Source organism: Oncorhynchus nerka, linkage group LG10 (assembly GCF_034236695.1).
Source record: "Oncorhynchus nerka isolate Pitt River linkage group LG10, Oner_Uvic_2.0, whole genome shotgun sequence".
NCBI classification, from domain to species: Eukaryota; Metazoa; Chordata; class Actinopteri; order Salmoniformes; family Salmonidae; genus Oncorhynchus; species Oncorhynchus nerka.
The window spans coordinates 93,513,502-93,534,202 of NC_088405.1; the positions used below are offsets into that span (position 1 = coordinate 93,513,502).

General features: G+C 48.8%; 1 protein-coding gene across 1 annotated transcript in view; it reads left to right on the forward strand.

The window, feature by feature from the left end:
- The window catches only part of atp2a3 (ATPase sarcoplasmic/endoplasmic reticulum Ca2+ transporting 3), a 106,892-nt gene that overhangs the window by 69,374 nt on the left and 16,817 nt on the right, over positions 1–20,701 (forward strand). The window contains exons 11-13 of the mRNA XM_029657346.2: positions 6,508–6,596; positions 13,450–13,552; positions 17,023–17,154. Of these exons, the coding sequence (XP_029513206.1) occupies positions 6,508–6,596; positions 13,450–13,552; positions 17,023–17,154 (324 nt within the window). The remainder of the gene's footprint in view (positions 1–6,507; positions 6,597–13,449; positions 13,553–17,022; positions 17,155–20,701) is intronic.

A 20,701-nucleotide genomic window follows, 5' to 3' on the forward strand; every position in this document is an offset into this window, starting at 1 on the left:
GAGTCCTGAAAAAGGGATGTTAACTTTTTTGCTGAGTTTATAACGTTAAACATGTGTGGTGTACCACAGGGCAGTTGTCTAGTCCCTCTTTTCTATATTTATTAATGACCTTCCACTGGCATTAAACAACACATGTGTCCATGTATGCTAAACAAAGAGTTGCAGTCGGTTTTAGAACGGTTGGCCAGTAATAAACTAATCCTGAACATCTCTAAAACTAAGAGCATTGTATTTGGTTCAAATCATTCCCTAAGTTCTAGACCTCAGCTGAATCTGATCATGAATAATGTGGCTGTTGAGGAGATTAAATTACCTTGTGTTACCTTGAATTGTAAACTGTTATGGTCAAAACATATTAATTCAATGGTTGTAAAGATGGGTAGAGGGCTGTACTTGATAAAGATGCTCTGCTGTTATTGACACCACGCACCACAAAGCAAGTCCTGCAGGCTCTAGTTTTATCTCATCTTGATTATTACCCAGTCATATGGTCAGGTGCTACAAAGAAGGACCTATGAAAAAGTGCAGCTGTCCCAGAACAGAGTGGCACGTCTTGCTCTTCAATGTAACCAGAGGGCTAATTTAAACACTAAAAGTAGAGGAGAGACTGACTGCATCACTTCTTCTTCTTATAAGAAACATATGTTGATAATTCCAAATGTATTTTCATAGTCAATTTACACAGCCCTGACACACACTTACCAGATGTGCAGCCAGGAGTCTTTTCACAGTCCCCAAATTCAAGAAAATGTACAGTATTATATCATGACTACATGGACCTCTATCTCAGATTGGTCAAGTGAACAACAAACCTGGTTATTTAAAAATAAATAAACGATAAAGAAACACCTCGCGACACAATGCCTCTCCCCTATTTGACCTGGATATTTTGTGAATATTGAGCATCTATTAATGTTGTATTTTCGTTCTGCAATTTGGTTATGTAATAACTAAATGCAGACGTTCTGTACATTACCTTGTAAATAATGGACGATGCAGCAGGACAAGGCAGAGTCCATTTTCAGAGTTCATTTTTCCTAGGTAATGTACACAAAGGAGGTGTTTATCCTGCATATACCACAGTTGCCAAAGAAAACAATACTAATGCACACATTTACATATATATGCTTTTTTTACAAGAGAATTCATACTTTCTCATCTTTTGGTTGCTAGAGACGCGAGCCGTTTGTTCCATTAGTTCGATATTTATGGACGCGACCCATTTGTTCTACAGTATATGTTCCGTTGCCATGGCTGCCGCTGGCTGCCAATGTTCTTGTCCTTTGCTTGCTAGCTAGCCAACTAGTTACAGCTAACACAGTCACAACCTCCGCAGCCAGAATAACAGCGAAGTAGCTGCATATGCATTTGTTGTTTCTATTGACATTCATTTACATATATCCATAAAAATGAGCTGATGATGCCCGATTTTGCCTGGCATAGCTAGAAATGTTTGCCTTGTCAGGACCCAACACTTTTCATTAGGAGGAGATCACATTGAATATCAAACACTAGGCTAGAAGCTAGCTAAATAGTTTGTTGCTAGCAAACCTGCCAATATGAAAACTTAATAAAAAATTACCTGTTGCTGGTCAAACTACAAACATGTGGGAGGACTTTTTATTTTATTTAACTAGGCAAGTCAGTTAAGAACAAATTCTTATTTTCAATGACAGCCTAGGAACAGTGGGTTAACTGCCTGTTCAGGGGCAGAACGACAGGTTTGTACCTTGTCAGCTCAGGGGTTTGAACTTGCAACCTTCTGGTTACTAGTCCAACGCTCTAACCACTAGGCTACCCTGCCGCCCCTACACTCTAACCACTAGGCTACCCTGCCGCCCCTCCACTCTAACCACTAGGCTACCCTGCCGCCCCTCCACTCTAACCACTAGGCTACCCTGCCGCCCTCCACTCTAACCACTAGGCTACCCTGCCGCCCTCCACTCTAACCACTAGGCTACCCTGCCGCCCTCCACTCTAACCACTAGGCTACCCTGCCGCCCCTACACTCTAACCACTAGGCTACCCTGCCGCCCCTACACTCTAACCACTAGGCTACCCTGACGCCCCTACACTCTAACCACTAGGCTACCCTGCCGCCCCTACACTCTAACCACTAGGCTACCCTGCCGCCCCTACACTCTAACCACTAGGCTACCCTGCCGCCCTACACTCTAACCACTAGGCTACCCTGCCGCCCCTACACTCTAACCACTAGGCTACCCTGCCGCCCCGACACTCTAACCACTAGGCTACCCTGCCGCCCCTACACTCTAACCACTAGGCTACCCTGCCGCCCTACACTCTAACCACTAGGCTACCCTGCCGCCCCTACACTCTAACCACTAGGCTACCCTGCCGCCCCTACACTCTAACCACTAGGCTACCCTGCCGCCCTACACTCTAACCACTAGGCTACCCTGCCGCCCCTCCACTCTAACCACTAGGCTACCCTGCCGCCCCTCCACTCTAACCACTAGGCTACCCTGCCGCCCCTCCACTCTAACCACTAGGCGACCCTGCCGCCCCTACACTCTAACCACTAGGCGACCCTGCCGCCCCTACACTCTAACCACTAGGCGACCCTGCCGCCCCTCCACTCTAACCACTAGGCGACCCTGCCGCCCCTCCACTCTAACCACTAGGCTACCCTGCCGCCCCTCCACTCTAACCACTAGGCTACCCTGCCGCCCCTCCACTCTAACCACTAGGCTACCCTGCCGCCCTCCACTCTAACCACTAGGCTACCCTGCCGCCCTCCACTCTAACCACTAGGCTACCCTGCCGCCCCTCCACTCTAACCACTAGGCTACCCTGACGCCCTACACTCTAACCACTAGGCTACCCTGCCGCCCTACACTCTAACCACTAGGCTACCCTGCCGCCCCTACACTCTAACCACTAGGCTACCCTGCCGCCCTCCACTCTAACCACTAGGCTACCCTGCCGCCCTACACTCTAACCACTAGGCTACCCTGCCGCCCCTACACTCTAACCACTAGGCTACCCTGCCGCCCTACACTCTAACCACTAGGCTACCCTGCCGCCCTACACTCTAACCACTAGGCTACCCTGCCGCCCCTACACTCTAACCACTAGGCTACCCTGCCGCCCCTACACTCTAACCACTAGGCTACCCTGCCGCCCCTACACTCTAACCACCAGGCGACCCTGCCGCCCCTACACTCTAACCACCAGGCGACCCTGCCGCCCCTACAGTCTAACCACCAGGCGACCCTGCCGCCCCCTACACTCTAACCACTAGGCGACCCTGCCGCCCCTACACTCTAACCACTAGGCGACCCTGCCGCCCCTACACTCTAACCACTAGGCGACCCTGCCGCCCCTACACTCTAACCACTAGGCTACCCTGCCGCCCCTACACTCTAACCACTAGGCTACCCTGCCGCCCCTACACTCTAACCACTAGGCTACCCTGCCGCCCCTACAGTCTAACCACTAGGCTACCCTGCCGCCCCTACACTCTAACCACTAGGCTACCCTGCCGCCCCTACACTCTAACGACTAGGCGACCCTGCCGCCCCTACACTCTAACCACTAGGCGACCCTGCCGCCCCTACACTCTAACCACTAGGCTACCCTGCCGCCCCTACACTCTAACCACTAGGCTACCCTGCCGCCCCTACACTCTAACCACTAGGCTACCCTGCCGCCCCTACACTCTAACCACTAGGCTACATTACATTACATTTAAGTCATTTAGCAGACGCTCTTATCCAGAGCGACTTACTACCCTGCCAACCCTACACTCTAACCACTAGGCTACCCTGCCGCCCCTACACTCTAACCACTAGGCTACCCTGCCGCCCCAGCATCGTGTCACTTGCATCATGATTGCAGCATGGAGGGACGGGAGAAGTTAATGTTCCTCATTCACCACCACGTCAGGTCATCAGATGCGCCCCCCAAAAAAACAAGTCTGCAAAAATAAATCTGTTAGTTATGTTTTTTTCTCATTGGAGCTCCAGTTTTTTACAATGTATCCAATTTCTGTTTGTGTGGTTGTTGGTTTAGCTTCCTGTCACTTTGTAGTAAGTACAGGTAGCCTAGTGGGCGGCAGGTAGAGCGATGGGCCAGCAACCGAAAGGTTGCTAGATCGAATCCCCGAGCTGACAAGGTAAAAATCTGTTGTTCTGAAAATCATCTATGTATGTTCAGATGCCCTGTGGAACCTCATGACAATCAGATTAAATGAACTACATTTCAGAAAGAGAACTTGTTAATCGTTCCAATTCGACCGGAACACAGCAGGAGGGTTAACCTTTTATCGTTCTCTGTTCTGAAGAATCTTGCACCGAAGTAGGGCTTTGACTACTCGATACCCTAAATGGTGAACAGGTCAATTACATTAACCCTTAGTACTTTGCATCCTCGCCATATTATCCTAGTGTTCTGAACAGCTTGTTCTTCTCCAGACCCCCATCTATCCTCTCCTTAGTGTTCCACTTCAGTGTGAATTGAACAGACCCCCTCCTGTGGTGAACCAATCAATGCACTCCCACAAATTAACAAGAGCAGAGCCATTCCACGTGTTTCATCACTGAAGCAGGATGAACAACACAGAGGAGAGAAGGGCCAGATCAGACAAACTCACACAGACTCACAGGAGAGAAATGTCTAGAACCCTCACCATCCACTGCTGGGCTGCCAGCCTAACAGACTTGTCAGCCTAAAAGAACTACCAGTGCGGCCAAATTCTAATTGTTCTGGGGGCGGCCTCTCCACGCAGGAAATCAGTACATCAACACAGGGCCAGGCGCACAGACAAAACAAAACTCTTGGCAACACAGGAGTTCTGAGCACGGGGAAGGACAGACCGACGTCAACACGACTTGGGCAACAACTAGGCCCATATACTCATCCACTACAGTGTGTATATATACAAGCTCCGTTGGTCTGTCTGTCTCAGCAAGAGTATGATTTATAGTCTTTCTGTCTGTCTCTGTCGGCATGGTTAACATTATTTACATTGCCAAAGCAAGTTAAATAGAAAATCAACAATCTCTCATTAAAAAAAACAGCTGTGACATGAAGCCAGTGATTGGCTGTATGTGGTGGGAAATCCCTGTGTTTTGTGGGTTAGCCAGTGCAGGAGGGTGTGTGTGTTTCCCTCTGCGTCAGTGGCCGTTGGGCCACATTCACCTCTCCCATGGCCCTGTAGAAAACCCTGGGACTCCCACTGAAAGCACTGTGCTGATAGCCTACTCTACCCTGCTTTGCTGATAGCCTATCCTACTCTACCCTGCTTTGCTGATAGCCTAGCCTACTCTACCATGCTTTGCTGATAGCCTAGCCTACTCTACCCTGGGGCTTTGCTGATTTTTTTAATTTTTTAACCTTTATTTAACTAGGCAAGTCAGTTAAGAACAGATTCTTATTTTCAATGACTGCCTAGGAACAGTGGGTTAACTGCCTGTTCAGGGGCAGAACGACAGATTTGTACCTTGTCAGCTCAGGGATATGAACTTGCAAGCTTTCGGTTATTAGTCCAATGCTTTAACCACTAGGCTACCCTGCCTAGCCTACTCTACCCTGGGGCTTTGCTGATAGCCTAGCCTACTCTACCCTGGGGCTTTGCTGATAGCCTAGCCTACTCTACCCTGGGGCTTTGCTGATAGCCTAGCCTACTCTACCCTGGGACTTTGCTGATAGCCTAGCCTACTATACCCTGGGACTTTGCTGATAGCCTAGCCTACTCTACCCTGGGACTTTGCTGATAGCCTAGCCTACTCCTACCCTGGGACTATGCTGATAGCCTAGCCTACTCCTGCCCTGGGACTTTGCTGATAGCCTAGCCTACTTCTACCCTTGGACTTTGCTGATAGCCTAGCCTACTCTACCCTGGGGCTTTGCTGATAGCCTAGCCTACTCTACCCTGGGACTTTGCTGATAGCCTAGCCTACCCTACCCTGGGACTTTTCTGATAGCCTAGTCTACTCTACCCTGCTTTGCTGATAGCCTAGCCTACTCTACCCTGGGACTTTGCTGATAGCCTAGCCTACTCTACCCTGCTTTGCTGATTGTCTAGTCTACTCTACCCTGGGGCTTTGCTGATAGCCTAGTCTACTTCTACCCTGGGGCTTTGCTGATAGCCTAGTCTACTTCTACCCTGGGGCTTTGCTGATAGCCTAGTCTATTCCTACCCTGGGGCTTTGCTGATAGCCTAGTCTACTCCTTCCCTGGGGCTTTGCTGATAGCCTAGTCTACTCCTACCCTGGGGCTTTGCTGATAGCCTAGTCTACTCCTACCCTGGGGCTTTGCTGATAGCCTAGCCTTCTCCTACCCCGCTTTGCTGATAGCCTAGTCTACTCCTACCCTGGGGCTTTGCTGATAGCCTAGCCTACTCTACCCTGCTTTGCTGATAGCCTAGTCTACTCCTATCCTGGGGCTTTGCTGATAGCCTAGCCTACTACCCTGGGGCTTTGCTGATAGCCTAGTCTACTCTACCCTGCTTTAACTATCCCAACTCTTTCTCTCCCTCTCCAGATGTTTGTGGTGGAGAAGGTGGAGGATTCCAGCTGTGCTGTCCATGAGTTCTCTATAACTGGCTCAACCTACGCCCCTGAAGGACAAGTGTGAGTGTCCCATCCTACCACATTACTGTTAGCTCCATGTCAGTGCCCCTGCGGAAATTGAATTTAGCATCATATATATATACAACCCCCATCAAAATCCCTTTGTTTAAACTTCTCGCCTGCGTCTCAAGCCACCACACCCGCCCTGCATCGACCTCCCGAATCTGCGGTGGAAGGTGTCAGAGCTACAGTGCTGTTTGTCAGACCATGAGACATCCCGAAAATCGGTCTTCTCACTAAAACATCTGTAGCATCCGAACGGTTTAGGGACTCATCTGAAGGTAACCTGTTACTGGGTGAGAGAAATGAATGAAAGTGAATAGAGAATTGCCACGTCAAAGGTATACAGATAATTCCACGGTAAAACATATATTACATTTTTTATTTATTAAAAAAAAAAAAGCATTCTTGTATCTCTCGGATAAAGTACTGATGCTTCAAAACATTCCCTTTGACTATCTCTTTTTTCCAAAGTATGATTCGGTTATTCAATGCATTTCTATAGGCTTATAGCAGTAAGGCCAAATTCAATGTTTTATCAAATCATTGTTGTATATATTTTTTAATAACTAAAGGGGTCCTACAATTCTACATCAAATAGCTAAATGTTCCTTGGTGTGACCTTCTTAAAATCACATATGTTAGCTTAGTAAAAACACAGCTCTGGACCCTCTAGGGGCTTAGTCTACAGAGTGCAAATTAAGTGTGATTTCAGGTTACAATTCGTAGTTTCTCTGACTGTAGAATCACAGTGTGTGAAACACACTTAAGTTTATCTCCCCCACCTCCCTGTAAGTCTTGTGTTGTGTTGAGTGTGGTCCATAGTGTTAACACACTGACCTTCTTCAGAGGAAAGTAATGGCCAGCCATTGTGTTAACCTTCCCTGGCTCCAGACAGACACAACTACTTGTACAGGCGGCAGTGGAAAAGCCTTGGTCACACCACCACTCTCCAGCGGCCGGCCGGCTGTTAAAAGCCCCCTAACCTCTTTTTCCCCCCCATTTGTTACAAAGTGTTTTTATGAAGTATCCCCCCCCCCCCAAAAAAAAAGGTTTACTCTGTTCGCCACTGTGGTTAATGGCTCTTGGGAAGTTTAGAAAAAATGGCAATTATGTTTTCCTGAAGCATGTGAACTTCTTCCATGATAACACATAGCACAGAGAGGACAGGGAGGAAAGGACACGAATGTGACAACAACTAAAATAGTCTCACTGTGGAGAATTCCTCAAGGAATAAATAGGAGGGCGAGCGAGCGAACAAAAGTATGTGGACACCCCTTCAAATGAGTGGATTCTGATTTTTCAGCGACACCCGTTGCTGACAGGTGTGTAAAATTGAGCACACAGCCATGCAATCTCCATAGACAAACATTGGCACTAGAATGGCTTTACTGAAGAGCTCAGTGACTTTCAACGTGGCACCGTCATAGGATGCCAGTTTCCCAACAAGTTAGTTTGTCAAATTTCTGCCCTGCTAGAGCTGCCCCGGTCAACTTTTAGTGCTGTTATTGTGAAATGGAAAAGTCTAGGCGCAACAACGGCTCAGCCGCGAAGTGGTAGGCCTCACAATCTCACAGAACGGGACCGTCGAGTGCTGAAGCACGTAAATATCGTCTGTCCTTGGTTGCAACACTCCACTACCGAGTTCCAAACTGCCTCTGGAAGCAACGTCAGCACCATAACTGTTCGATAGGAGCTTCATGAAATGGGTTTCCATGGCCGAGGAGTCGCACACAAGCCTAAGATCACCATGCTCAATGCCAAGCGTCGGATGATGTGGTGTAAAGCTCGCCCCCATTGGACTCTGGAACAGTGGAATCACGCTTCACCCTCTGGCAGCACGACAGACGAATCTGGGTTTGACGGATCCCAGGAGAACGATACCTGCAACCAATGCATAGTGCCAACTGTAACGTTTGGTGCAGAAGGAATAATAGTCGGGGGGTGTTTTTCATGGTACGGGCTAGGCCCCTTAGTTCCAGTGAAACAAAATCTTAACACTACAGGATACAATGATATTCTATATGATTCTGTGCTTCCGACTTTGTGGCATTAAATTGGGGAAGGTCCTTTCCTGCATGACAATGCCCCCGTGCACAAAGCGAGGTTCATACAGAAATGGTTTGTCGATCGGTGTGGGGTAACCTGATTGGCCTGCACAGAGCACCGACCGCAAACCCAATCAAACACCTTTGGGATGAATTGGAACACCGGCTGCCAGCCAGGCCCAATCGCCCAACATCAGTGTCTGACCTCACTAATGCTCTTGTAGCTGAATGGAAGCAAATACCCACAGCGATGTTCCAACATCTAGTGGAAAGCCTTCGCAGAAGAGTGGAGGCTGTTATAGCAGCAATGTTCCAACATCTAGTGGAAAGCCTTCCCAGAAGAGTGGCGGCTGTTATAGCAGCAATGTTCCAACATCTAGTGGAAAGCCTTCCCAGAAGAGTAGAGGCTGTTATAGCAGCAATGTTCCAACATCTAGTGGAAAGCCTTCCCAGAAGAGTAGAGACTGTTATAGCAGCAATGTTCCAACATCTAGTGGAAAGCCTTCCCAGAAGAGTATAGACTGTTATAGCAGCAACGTTCCAACATCTAGTGGAAAGCCTTCCCAGAAGAGTGGAGGCTGTTATAGCAGCAATGTTCCAACATCTAGTGGAAAGCCTTCCCAGAAGAGTGGAGGCTGTTATAGCAGCAAAGTTCCAACATCTATTGGAAAGCCTTCCCAGAAGAGTGGAGGCTGTTATAGCAGAAATGTTCCAACATCTAGTGGAAAGCCTTCCCAGAAGAGTAGAGGCTGTTATAGCAGCAATGTTCCAACATCTAGTGGAAAGCCTTCCCAGAAGAGTAGAGGCTGTTATAGCAGCAATGTTCCAACATCTAGTGGAAAGCCTTCCCAGAAGAGTATAGACTGTTATAGCAGCAACGTTCCAACATCTAGTGGAAAGCCTTCCCAGAAGAGTGGAGGCTGTTATAGCAGCAATGTTCCAACATCTAGTGGAAAGCCTTCCCAGAAGAGTAGAGGCTGTTATAGCAGAAATGTTCCAACATCTAGTGGAAAGCCTTCCCAGAAGAGTGGCAGCTGTTATAGCAGCAATGTTCCAACATCTAGTGGAAAGCCTTCCCAGAAGAGTAGAGGCTGTTATAGCAGCAATGTTCCAACATCTAGTGGAAAGCCTTCCCAGAAAAGTGGAGGCTGTTATAGCAGCAATGTTCCAACATCTAGTGGAAAGCCTTCCCAGAAGAGTAGAGGCTGTTATAGCAGCAATGTTCCAACATCTAGTGGAAAGCCTTCCCAGGAGAGTGGAGGCTGTTATAGCAGCAATGTTCCAACATCTAGTGGAAAGCCTTCCCAGAAGAGTGGAGGCTGTTATAGCAGCAATGTTCCAACATCTAGTGGAAAGCCTTCCCAGAAAAGTGGAGGCTGTTATAGCAGCAATGTTCCAACATCTAGTGGAAAGCCTTCCCAGGAGAGTGGAGGCTGTTATAGCAGCAATGTTCCAACATCTAGTGGAAAGCCTTCCCAGAAGAGTAGAGGCTGTTATAGCAGCAATGTTCCAACATCTAGTGGAAAGCCTTCCCAGGAGAGTGGAGGCTGTTATAGCAGCAATGTTCCAACATCTAGTGGAAAGCCTTCCCAGGAGAGTGGAGGCTGTTATAGCAGCAATGTTCCAACATCTAGTGGAAAGCCTTCCCAGGAGAGTGGAGGCTGTTATAGCAGCAATGTTCCAACATCTAGTGGAAAGCCTTCCCAGAAGAGTGGAGGCTGTTATAGCAGCAATGTTCCAACATCTAGTGGAAAGCCTTCCCAGAAGAGTGGAGGCTGTTATAGCAGCAAATGGGGGACCAACTCCATATTAATAATGCCCATGATTTTATCATGAGATGTTCAAGCAGGTGTCCACATACTTTTGGTCATGTAGTGTAGCTTGGCCAAAGTCCTGATGTCCCAGTTCTGGACCTATAGTAGCGTGGATAGGACCTACAGTAGAGCTGTTCTTTCTGTCAGTATAACCTGGTTGACCTCATGTCTTGCTCTCTGGAGTACCCACTCTAGTCTAAAGCCTCAAATGACTACCTGCTCAGCCAGAAGCAGACCCAGATCTGTTGCAGCATAGCTGCTTAGTCAGAGGCAGACCCAGATATGTTACAGCATAGCTGTCTAGCCAGAGGCAGACCCAGATCTGTTACAGCATATCTGCCTAGCCAGAGGCAGACCCAGATCTGTTACAGCATATCTGCCTAGCCAGAGGCAGACCCAGATCTGTTACAGCATATCTGCCTAGCCAGAGGCAGACCCAGATCTGTTACAGCATATCTGCCTAGCCAGAGGCAGACCCAGATCTGTTACAGCATATCTGCCTAGCCAGAGGCAGATCAAGATCTGTTACAGCATATCTGCCTAGCCAGAGGCAGACCCAGATCTGTTACAGCAGGGGTATTCAACTCTGACCCTACGAGGCCTGCTGGTTTTCTGTTCTACCTGATAATTAATTTCACCCACCTGGTGTCCCAGGTCTAAATCAGTCCCCAATTTAGAGAGGATCCATTTTTTAAAAGGCAGTGGAACTGGCTTCAAGGTCCAGAGTTGAGTTTGAGGGCTACAGTATCCAGTTCGTTCCATAAGCATTTAGACAGTGACACAATTTGCATAATTTTGGCTTTGTACGTCACCACAATGAATATGAAAGAAAACAACCAAAACGTGCTTAAAGTGTAAACGAAGTGTTTTTATCAAAAAATATTGTAAGAACTGTGTATGAATTACAACAATTTATACATAGCCCTCCAATTTTAGAGGCTCAAAAGTAATTGGACAAACTAACGATCATAAATTTAAATTGTGAGTTTTAATACTTCAATGACTGCCTGAAGTCTGGAACCCATAGACATCACCAGATCCTGAGTGCTCAATTGGATTCAGGTCAGGTGATTTAATTGGCCATTGCATAACATTCCACTTCTTTGCCTTAAAGTATTGGGTTGCTTTCGCAGTATGCTACGGGTCATAGTCCAACTTTCACTGTGAAGTGCCGTCCAATAAGCTTTGAAACATTTGGCTGAATCTGAGCAGTCAATATAGCCCTAAATGTTTCAGAATCCATCCTGCTTGCTTTTGTCAGCAAATACAAGGGAACCAGTTCCATTGGCAGCCATACATGCCCACGCCATAACACCACCTCCTCCATGCTTCACAGATGAGGTGGTATGCTCTGATGATGAGCAGTTCCTGCCCTTCTCCATAACACCACCTCATCCATGCTTCACAGATGAGGTGGTATGCTCTGATGATGAGCAGTTCCTGCCCTTCTCCATAACACCACCTCCTCCATGCTTCACAGATGAGGTGGTATGCTCTGATGATGAGTAGTTCCTGCCCTTCTCCATACACTTCTCTTCCCATCATTCTGGTACAAGTAGATCTTTGTCTCATCTGTCCGCATTATTTTCCAGAACTGTACAGGCTTTTCTTAAACAAGTTTTTTGGCAAACTCTAATCTGGTCTTCCTGTTTTTGAGGCTTACCAATGGTTTACATCTTGTGGTAAACCGTCTGTATTTACTCTGGTGAAGTCTTCTCTTGAATGTTGACTTTGACAGATAGGGCGTTCTTGGTCTCGCCAACTGTTGTGAAAAGGGTTTTTCCTTCACCAGGGAAAGAATTCTTCTGTCATCCACCGCAGTTGTTTTCTGTGGTCTTCCGGGCATTTTGGTGTTCCTGAGCTCACCAGTGCGTTCTTTCTTTTTAAGATTGTAGCAAATAGTTGATTTGGCCACACCTAATGTTTTTCCTCTCTCTCTGATGGGGTTTGTTTAGGGGGGCCGCGTGTAAAATGTGTTGTAATTCTTACACCGTTCCTCCGATTTGGATGTAAATACCTTCAAATTAAAGCTCCAAGTCTGCACTTTCAGCTCAAATTCATCATTTAATTTCAACTCTAATATGCTGTGCTAGACAGCTAAAATAATACAAACTTGGTCAATGTCCAAATATTTATGGACCTGACTGTACCTGCCCAGACTGGGGCAGACCCAGATCTATTACAGTACACTTGCCCAGACTGGGGCAGACCCAGATCTATTACAGTACACCTGCCCAGACTGGGGCAGACCCAGATCTACTACAGTGTTGTTCTCCTTTGAGGAAAAGTACAATGCTACAATGCTCTCATGATGTCTTACTGTTCCCTTCAGTCAGCTCAGTACCATACAAGATTAGGCTCATAGATTTTCCCTACTGAAGTTGATGAAAACCCCATCATTATATCCAATGTTGTGTTAATCACTTTTCAGGGCTCGTATCCACAAAGCATCTCAGAGTAAGAGTGCCACACACACGACGACTGCCCCATGAGCACTGAGCTCCCACAGACAACACACTGACTGGCAACTTCTCCAACCTGCCAGCTGTATTGAATGTTGTGAACATGTGTTTATGAGACATCTTAAGACACTAGTTGTGACACATAGACTTGTGTGTGTGTTTTACAGGAAAAACAGTGGCAGTATTCCATTATTTGTTATGAGAGTGAATTACGCCACTTGAGATGATGAGTAAAAAAGTCCAGTCCATGTAGGGTCTCCCGAGTGGCTCAGCGGTCTAAAGCACTGCATCTCAGTGCAAGAGGCGCCACTACAGTCCTTGTTTCGGTTCCAGGCTGTTTCACAACGTCCCGTGATTGCGAGTCCCATAGGGCGGCGCACAATTGGCCCAGCATCGTCCCGGTTTGGCCGGGGGTAGGCCGTTATTTTAAAAAGAGTGTGTTCTTAACTGACTTGCCTAGTTAAAAAATAAATAATGTAAATATTGTGTGTGTGTGTGTGTGTGTGTGTGTGTGTGTTCGCTCTTCCAGGCTGAAAGGGGACAAGGTGGTGCAGTGTGGAGATTATGATGGACTTCTGGAGCTGGCCACTGTCTGTTCCATGTGCAACGATTCTTCACTGGACTACAATGAGGTCCGTACTGACAACACACACACTATGATCTTGTAAGTCATTAAGGGACTGTTCTGTCACTTCAGCCTGATCCTCTCTGTCCCTATCCTTTTAATCCTGTTTTCCTCAGCAATAAAAAGCCTTCCCTTTTTATTTTTTTTAACAGGTAGTCTAGCGGTTAGTGTGTTGAGGCCATGAACCCGAAAGCAAGTTTGAATCCTGAGCTGACTAAGTGAAAAATCTGCTCCCAGGGTCGTCGTCAATAATGGCTGATCTCTGGTCGTGGCCCCACTCTCTGAGGGTGTCTCAGGGGGAGTTGGGATATGGTGACCCCACTCTCTGAGGGTGTCTCAGGGGGAGTTGGGATATGGGGACCCCATTCTCTGAGGGTGTCTCAGGGGGAGTTGGGATATGGTGACCCCACTCTCTGAGGGTGTCTCACGGGGAGTTGGGATATGGTGACCCTTGTCGTGGCCCCACTCTCTGAGGGTGTCTCAGGGTGGCCCCACTCTCTGAGGGTGTCTCAGGGGGAGTTGGGATATGGTGACCCTGGTCGTGGCCCCACTGAGGGTGTCTCAGGGGGAGTTGAGATATGGTGGCCCCACTTTCTGAGGGTGTCTCTGGGGGAGTTGGGATATGGTGACCCCACTCTCTGAGGGTGTCTCAGGGGGAGTTGGGATATGGTGACCCCACTCTCTGAGGGTGTCTCAGGGGGAGTTGGTATATGGTGACCCTGGTCGTGGCCCCACTGAGGGTGTCTCTGGGGGAGTTGGGATATGGTGACCCCACTCTCTGAGGGTGTCTCAGTGGGGCCCCACTCTCTGAGGGTGTCTCAGGGGGAGTTGGGATATGGTGGCCCCACTCTCTGAGGGTGTCTCAGGGGGAGTTGGGATATGGTGACCCCACTCTCTGAGGGTGTCTCAGTGGGAGTTGGGATATGGTGGCCCCACTCTCTGAGGGTGTCTCAGGGGGAGTTGGGATATGGTACCCCACTCTCTGAGGGTGTCTCAGGGGGAGTTGGGATATGGTGACCCCACTCTCTGAGGGTGTCTCAGGGGGAGTTGGGATATGGTGGCCCCACTCTGAGGGTGTCTCAGGGGGAGTTGGGATATGGTGACCCCACTCTCTGAGGGTGTCTCAGGGGGAGTTGGGACATGGTGACCCTGGTTGTGGCCCCACTCTCTGAGGGTCTCAGGGGGAGTGGGATATGCAAATGAAACACATTTCCAATACACAATTGTACAGGTTACACAGTTGTAGATGAGTGAAACAGGACAAATATAGGCATCCCCTATTTACGTGCACACCCACACACACACACACACACACACACACACTGAGACATGGCTGCACATCTGTTGTTGCTTTCCCAAAGGTTTGACTGATGTCGTCATCAATGTGGAGTTGGACTAACAAATGAATGTGGTTGCTAAGCAAATCAGACTCGTCTCTTAGAGACAGGGCTTTGTGCCAGTAAGACAAGCTGGCAAATGTCTTCATGAACTTAGCTATGTATACAAACCACCTATTACATTGCCCTGAATGCATGAATCATGACCAAGGCACGCACACACACACACACGCACTACAATTGCCAATCCAATTTTACTCTGATGTGCGATTCTGTTTTCTCACCTCTCTGTCATCACCATGGTGCTATGGTAACCATGCTGCTTGTAAAGGGAAGCTTAAGACATGGCATGGTCTAATTGGAAGAAACTCAAACGCTGAGAAGATTCCTAGAATAACGGAATTTGTATGTAATGCCATTTTGTGACAGTTAAGCAGTAGAATGAAACCCTGGCTTTCCCAATTAGACATGATGGAGAAAGGCATTTAGGGGATGGAGATAGAGCAGCTCTGTGGAGAGGGAGAGTGGTGGACCCTGATGTCGGAGGTGGAGGAGCCTGGGGGTTTTATAAACAGCAAAAAAAAGAAACGTCCCTTTTTCAGAACTCTTGTCTTTCAACGATAGTTGGTAAAAATCCAAATAACTTCACAGATCTTCAGTGTAAAGGGTTTAAACCACTGTTTACCATGCTTGTTCAATGAACCATAAACAATTAATGAACATGCACCTGTGGAACGGTTGTTAAGACACTAACAGCTTACAGACGGAAGGCAATTAAGGTCACAGTTATAAAAACTTAGGACACTAAAGAGGCCTTTCTACTGACTCTGAAATATACCAAAATAAGGATGCCCAGGGTCCCTGCTCATCTGCGTAAACGTGCCTTAGGCATGCTGCAAGGAGGCATGAGGACTGCAGATGTGGCCAGGGCAATAAATTGCCATGTCCATACTGTGAGACGCCTAAGACAGAGCTACAGGGAGACAGGACAGACAGCTGATTGTCCTCACAGTGGCAGACCACGTATAACAACACCTGCACATGATCGGTGCTTATGAACATCACACCTGCGAGACAGGTAAAGGATGGCAACAACACCTGCCCGAGTTACACCAGGAACGCACAATCCCTCCATCAGTGCTCAGACTGTCTGCAATAGGCTGAGAGAGGCTGGACTGGGGGCTTGTAGGCCCGTTGTAAGACAGGTCCTCACCAGACATCACCGGCAACAACGTCGCCTATGGGCACAAACCGACTATCGCTGGACCAGACAGGACTGGCAAAAAGTGCTCTTCATTGATGAGTTGCAGTTTTGCCTCCCCAGGGGTGATGGTCGGATTCGCGTTTATTGTTGAAGGAATGAGCGTTACACCGAAGACCTGTAATTCTGGAGCGGGATTCATTTGGAGGTAGAGAGTCCATCATGGTCTGGGGCGGCATGTCACATAATCATTGGATTGAGTTTGTTGTCATTGCAGGCAATCTCAACGCTGTGCGTTACAGGGAAGACATCCTCCTCCCTCATGTGGTACCCTTCCTGCAGGCTCTTCCTGACATGACCCTCCAGCATGACAATGCCACCAGCCATACTGCTCGTTTTGTGTGTGATTTCCTGCAAGACAGACATGTCATTGTTCTACCAGCGAAGAGCCTGGATCAGTTGTTGAATCTTATGTTCATACAAATATTTACACACGTTAAGTTGGCTGAAAATAAACGCAGTTGACGGTGAGAGGGCGTTTATTTTTTTTGCTGAGTTTACATCGTGGTGTGGTTCAGCTGGGTGGACAGACAGATGGTGTGGGCAGAGATGTGCCCTATGAAAACCAAGTGGACTTCTCGCATCATAATTCCCTCTCTCAATTCAATTTAAGGGCTTTATTGGCATGGTAAACATATTTTAATATTTCCAAAGCAAGTGAACTATATATTAAACAATAAAAATGAACAGTAAACATTACACTCACAAAAGTTCCAAAATAATAGACATTACAAATGTCATATTATGTGCAAATAGTTAAAGTACAAAAGGGAAAAATAAATAAACATAAATATGGGTTGTTTGTTCTTATGTCTCTGTCTTTCTGAATGACGGTGTGTTTCAAAGCTTTCGACTTCCCTCTCCTCTCTCCTGTCCCAGGTCAAAGGAGTGTATGAGAAGGTGGGTGAGGCGACAGAGACGGCCCTCACTACACTGGTGGAGAAGATGAACGTGTTCCAGACTGACGTGTCAGGCCTCAGCAAGGTGGAGCGCGCCGGCGCCTGCAACTCCGTAAGCAACGAGGGGGAAACACTGAGGGGATGGGAACGTATCTGTCCATGGATGTTCAGGGTGTATTAGACATACAACATACTGCTTGCATATTCATGAACACTAGTTAATGGTGTATGTTGTCATCAAGCGATACACCCTAAAGATACACTCTATTGTCCCCGAGGGGAAGATGGACATGGACCATGGAGAGTGCTGCTGCTTCCGCATAGATGCATAAAGAGGAAGGCCCCGCAAAAAATGGTCAGACTCCAGTCTCCCAAGTCATAGACTGTTCTCTCTGCTACCGCACAACAAGCGGTACCGGAGGGCCAAGTCTAGTCATAGACTGTTCTCTCTGCTACCGCACAACAAGCGGTACCGGAGGGCCAAGTCTAGTCATAGACTGTTCTCTCTGCTACCACACGGCAAGCGGTACCGGAGGGCCAAGTCTAGTCATAGACTGTTCTCTCTGCTACCGCACAACAAGCGGTACCGGAGGGCCAAGTCTAGTCATAGACTGTTCTCTCTGCTACCGCACAACAAGCGGTACCGGAGGGCCAAGTCTAGTCATAGACTGTTCTCTCTGCTACCACACGGCAAGCGGTACCGGAGCTCCAAGTCTAGTCATAGACTGTTCTCTCTGCTACCGCACAACAAGCGGTACCGGAGGGCCAAGTCTAGTCATAGACTGTTCTCTCTGCTACCGCACAGCAAGCAGTACCGGAGCTCCAAGTCTAGCCATAGACTGTTCTCTCTGCTACCACACGGCAAGCGGTACCGGAGCGCCAAGTCTAGTCATAGACTGTTCTCTCTGCTACCGCACAACAAGCGGTACCGGAGGGCCAAGTCTAGTCATAGACTGTTCTCTCTGCTACCGCACAGCAAGCGGTACCGGAGCTCCAAGTGTAGTCATAGACTGTTCTCTCTGCTACCGCACGGCAAGCAGTACCGGAGCTCCAAGTGTAGGTCCAAAAGGCTCCTTAACAGCTTAACAAGCCCCCCCCCCAATGAGAAGTGGTGTGTCTTTCCTTCTCTCTGACCAATGACACTGTGACAGGAAGACACGAGAGAGAGACTAACTCCCTGTGTTCTTGTCAATGACCTGCGTTTTCAAGTTTTTCCACTGAACTCCATTCAAATCCCCAACAGTCCCACAATGAGAAGAAAAAAAACCCTGTCACAAGTCCTGTCCTCAGAGGCTAGAGAAGATAATATTTAGACAAGCCGGGGGTTTATGAAGAGGTTAGCTAAACTTTCCAGCTCTCTGTTAGGGCTTTCAACAGGGGAAAAGGAAGAGGTTTCCTACTAATGCACTAGTTGACGGTGAAGGATTTTTGAGGTGAAAGTGTGTGTAACTATGTTCTGCCGTCACTAGATCGACTTGTACTCATGTTCCACGTCTTTTGTTTTTGTGATGGGACGAAGAGGAATTTTGGCCCAGTGGCTGTCTTTCTGTGAGGACATCTGTCAAGTGTCTGAGTCCCCTGGCATCATGTCTCCAGGACATAACTGTCTGAGCTGGGGGGGAGGATCGGAGGGAGGGGAGAGGAGAAGGTAGGGATGGAGGGAGGGGGAGAGAGAGAGAAGGGAGGGAAGGAGGCTAGGGAGAAGGGATGTTGGGAGGGAGGCTGTGGGGGAAGGGTGGGAGGGGGAGAGAAGGGAGGGAGGGAGGGAGGGAGGGAGGGAGGGAGGGGGAGAGCGAGAGAAGGGAGGGAGGGAGGGGGAGAGAGAGAGAGCGAGAGAGAGAAGGGAGGGGGAGAGAGAAGGGAGGGAGGCTGGGGAGAGAGAGAGAAGGGAGGAGGCTGGGGAGAAGGGATGTTGGGAGGGAGGCTGTGGGGGAAGGGTGGGAGGGGAGAGGAGAAGGTAGGGGTGGAGGGAGGGGAGAGGAGAAGGTTGGGAGGGGGAGAGAGAGAGAGAGGGAGGCTGGGGAGAAGGGATGTTGGGAGGAGGCTGTGGGGGAAGGGTGGGAGGGGAGAGGAGAGGAGAGGGTAGGGATGTTGGGAGGGGGAGAGGAGAAGGTAGGGATGAAGGGAGGGGAGAGGAGAAGGTAGGGATGAAGGGAGGGGGAGAGGAGAAAGTAGGGATGAAGGAGGGGGAGAGGAGAAGGTAGGGATGAAGGGAGGGGGAGAGGAGAAGGTAGGGATGAAGGAGGGGAGAGGAGAAGGTAGGGATGAAGGAGGGGGAGAGGAGAAGGTAGGGATGAAGGGAGGGAGAGAGGAGAAGGTAGGGATGAAGGGAGGGGAGAGGAGAAGGTAGGGATGAAGGGAGGGGGAGAGGAGAAGGTAGGGATGAAGGGAGGGGGAGAGGAGAAGGTAGGGATGAAGGGAGGGGGGAGAGGAGAAAGTAGGGATGAAGGAGGGGGAGAGGAGAAGGTAGGGATGAAGGGAGGGGGAGAGGAGAAGGTAGGGATGAAGTAGGGGGAGAGGAGAAGGTAGGGATGAAGGAGGGGAGAGGAGAAGGTAGGGATGAAGGGAGGGAGAGAGGAGAAGGTAGGGATGAAGGGAGGGGGAGAGGAGAAGGTAGGGATGAAGGGAGGGGAGAGGAGAAGATAGGGATGAAGGGAGGGGGAGAGGAGAAGGTAGGGATGAAGGGAGGGGGAGGAGGAGAAGGTAGGGATGTTGGGAGGGGGAGAGGAGAAGGTAGGGATGTTGGGAGGGGGAGAGGAGAAGGTAGGGATGAAGGAGGGGGAGAGGAGAAGGTAGGGATGAAGGGAGGGGGAGAGGAGAAGGTAGGGATGTTGGGAGGGGAGAGAGAGAGAAGGGAGGGAGGGAGGCTGGGGAGAAGGGATGTTGGGAGGGAGGCTGTGGGGGAAGGGTGGGAGGGGAGAGAGGAGGAGGTAGGGATGAAGGGGGGGGGGGGGAGAGGTGACTGTATGGGATGAAGGGAAGGGAATGGGAAACAGGGAGATGGAGACGCTGGGAGAGGAGCAGTGGATGATATTGTTTCTACCTGACTACCAGCCTGATAACTCACGTAGCTGTGTAACTGGAGCCCAGGTGACCCCTACTGTTAATGCTCTATCAGAAGCCACTACACCATACAGCCATTTAACATCCTTGCTATTTAGACTACCATGCTATATTCTCATGTATTTATAGCAGTTGTTATTTGGCAGATTTTGAAGGGTGTGAAAGCAGGGCTGTGTTCCCTGATAACTACAAGCTTAATTAAAGCCAAGTTGAGTTGTACCTTTTTCAAGGGTGTGTTTACACAGGCAGCCTAATTCTGATATTTATTTTTCTGAACTAATTGGTCTTTTGACCAATCGGATCAGCTCTTTTGCCAATAATTGGGCTACTTTTGTAAAGCCTAAGTGGTGTCAGTGTAACGGATGTGAAACGGCTAGCTAGTTAGCGGTGGTGCGCGCTAAATAGCATTTCAATCGGTGACGTCACTTGCTCTGAGACCTAGAAGTAGTGGTTCCCCCTTTGCTCTGCAAGGGCCGCGGCTTTTGTGGAGAGATGGGTAACGATGCTTCGTGGATGACTGTTGTTGAAGTGTGCAGAGGGTCCCTGGTTCGCGCCCGGGTCGGGGCGAGGGGACGGCCTAAAGTTATACTGTTATA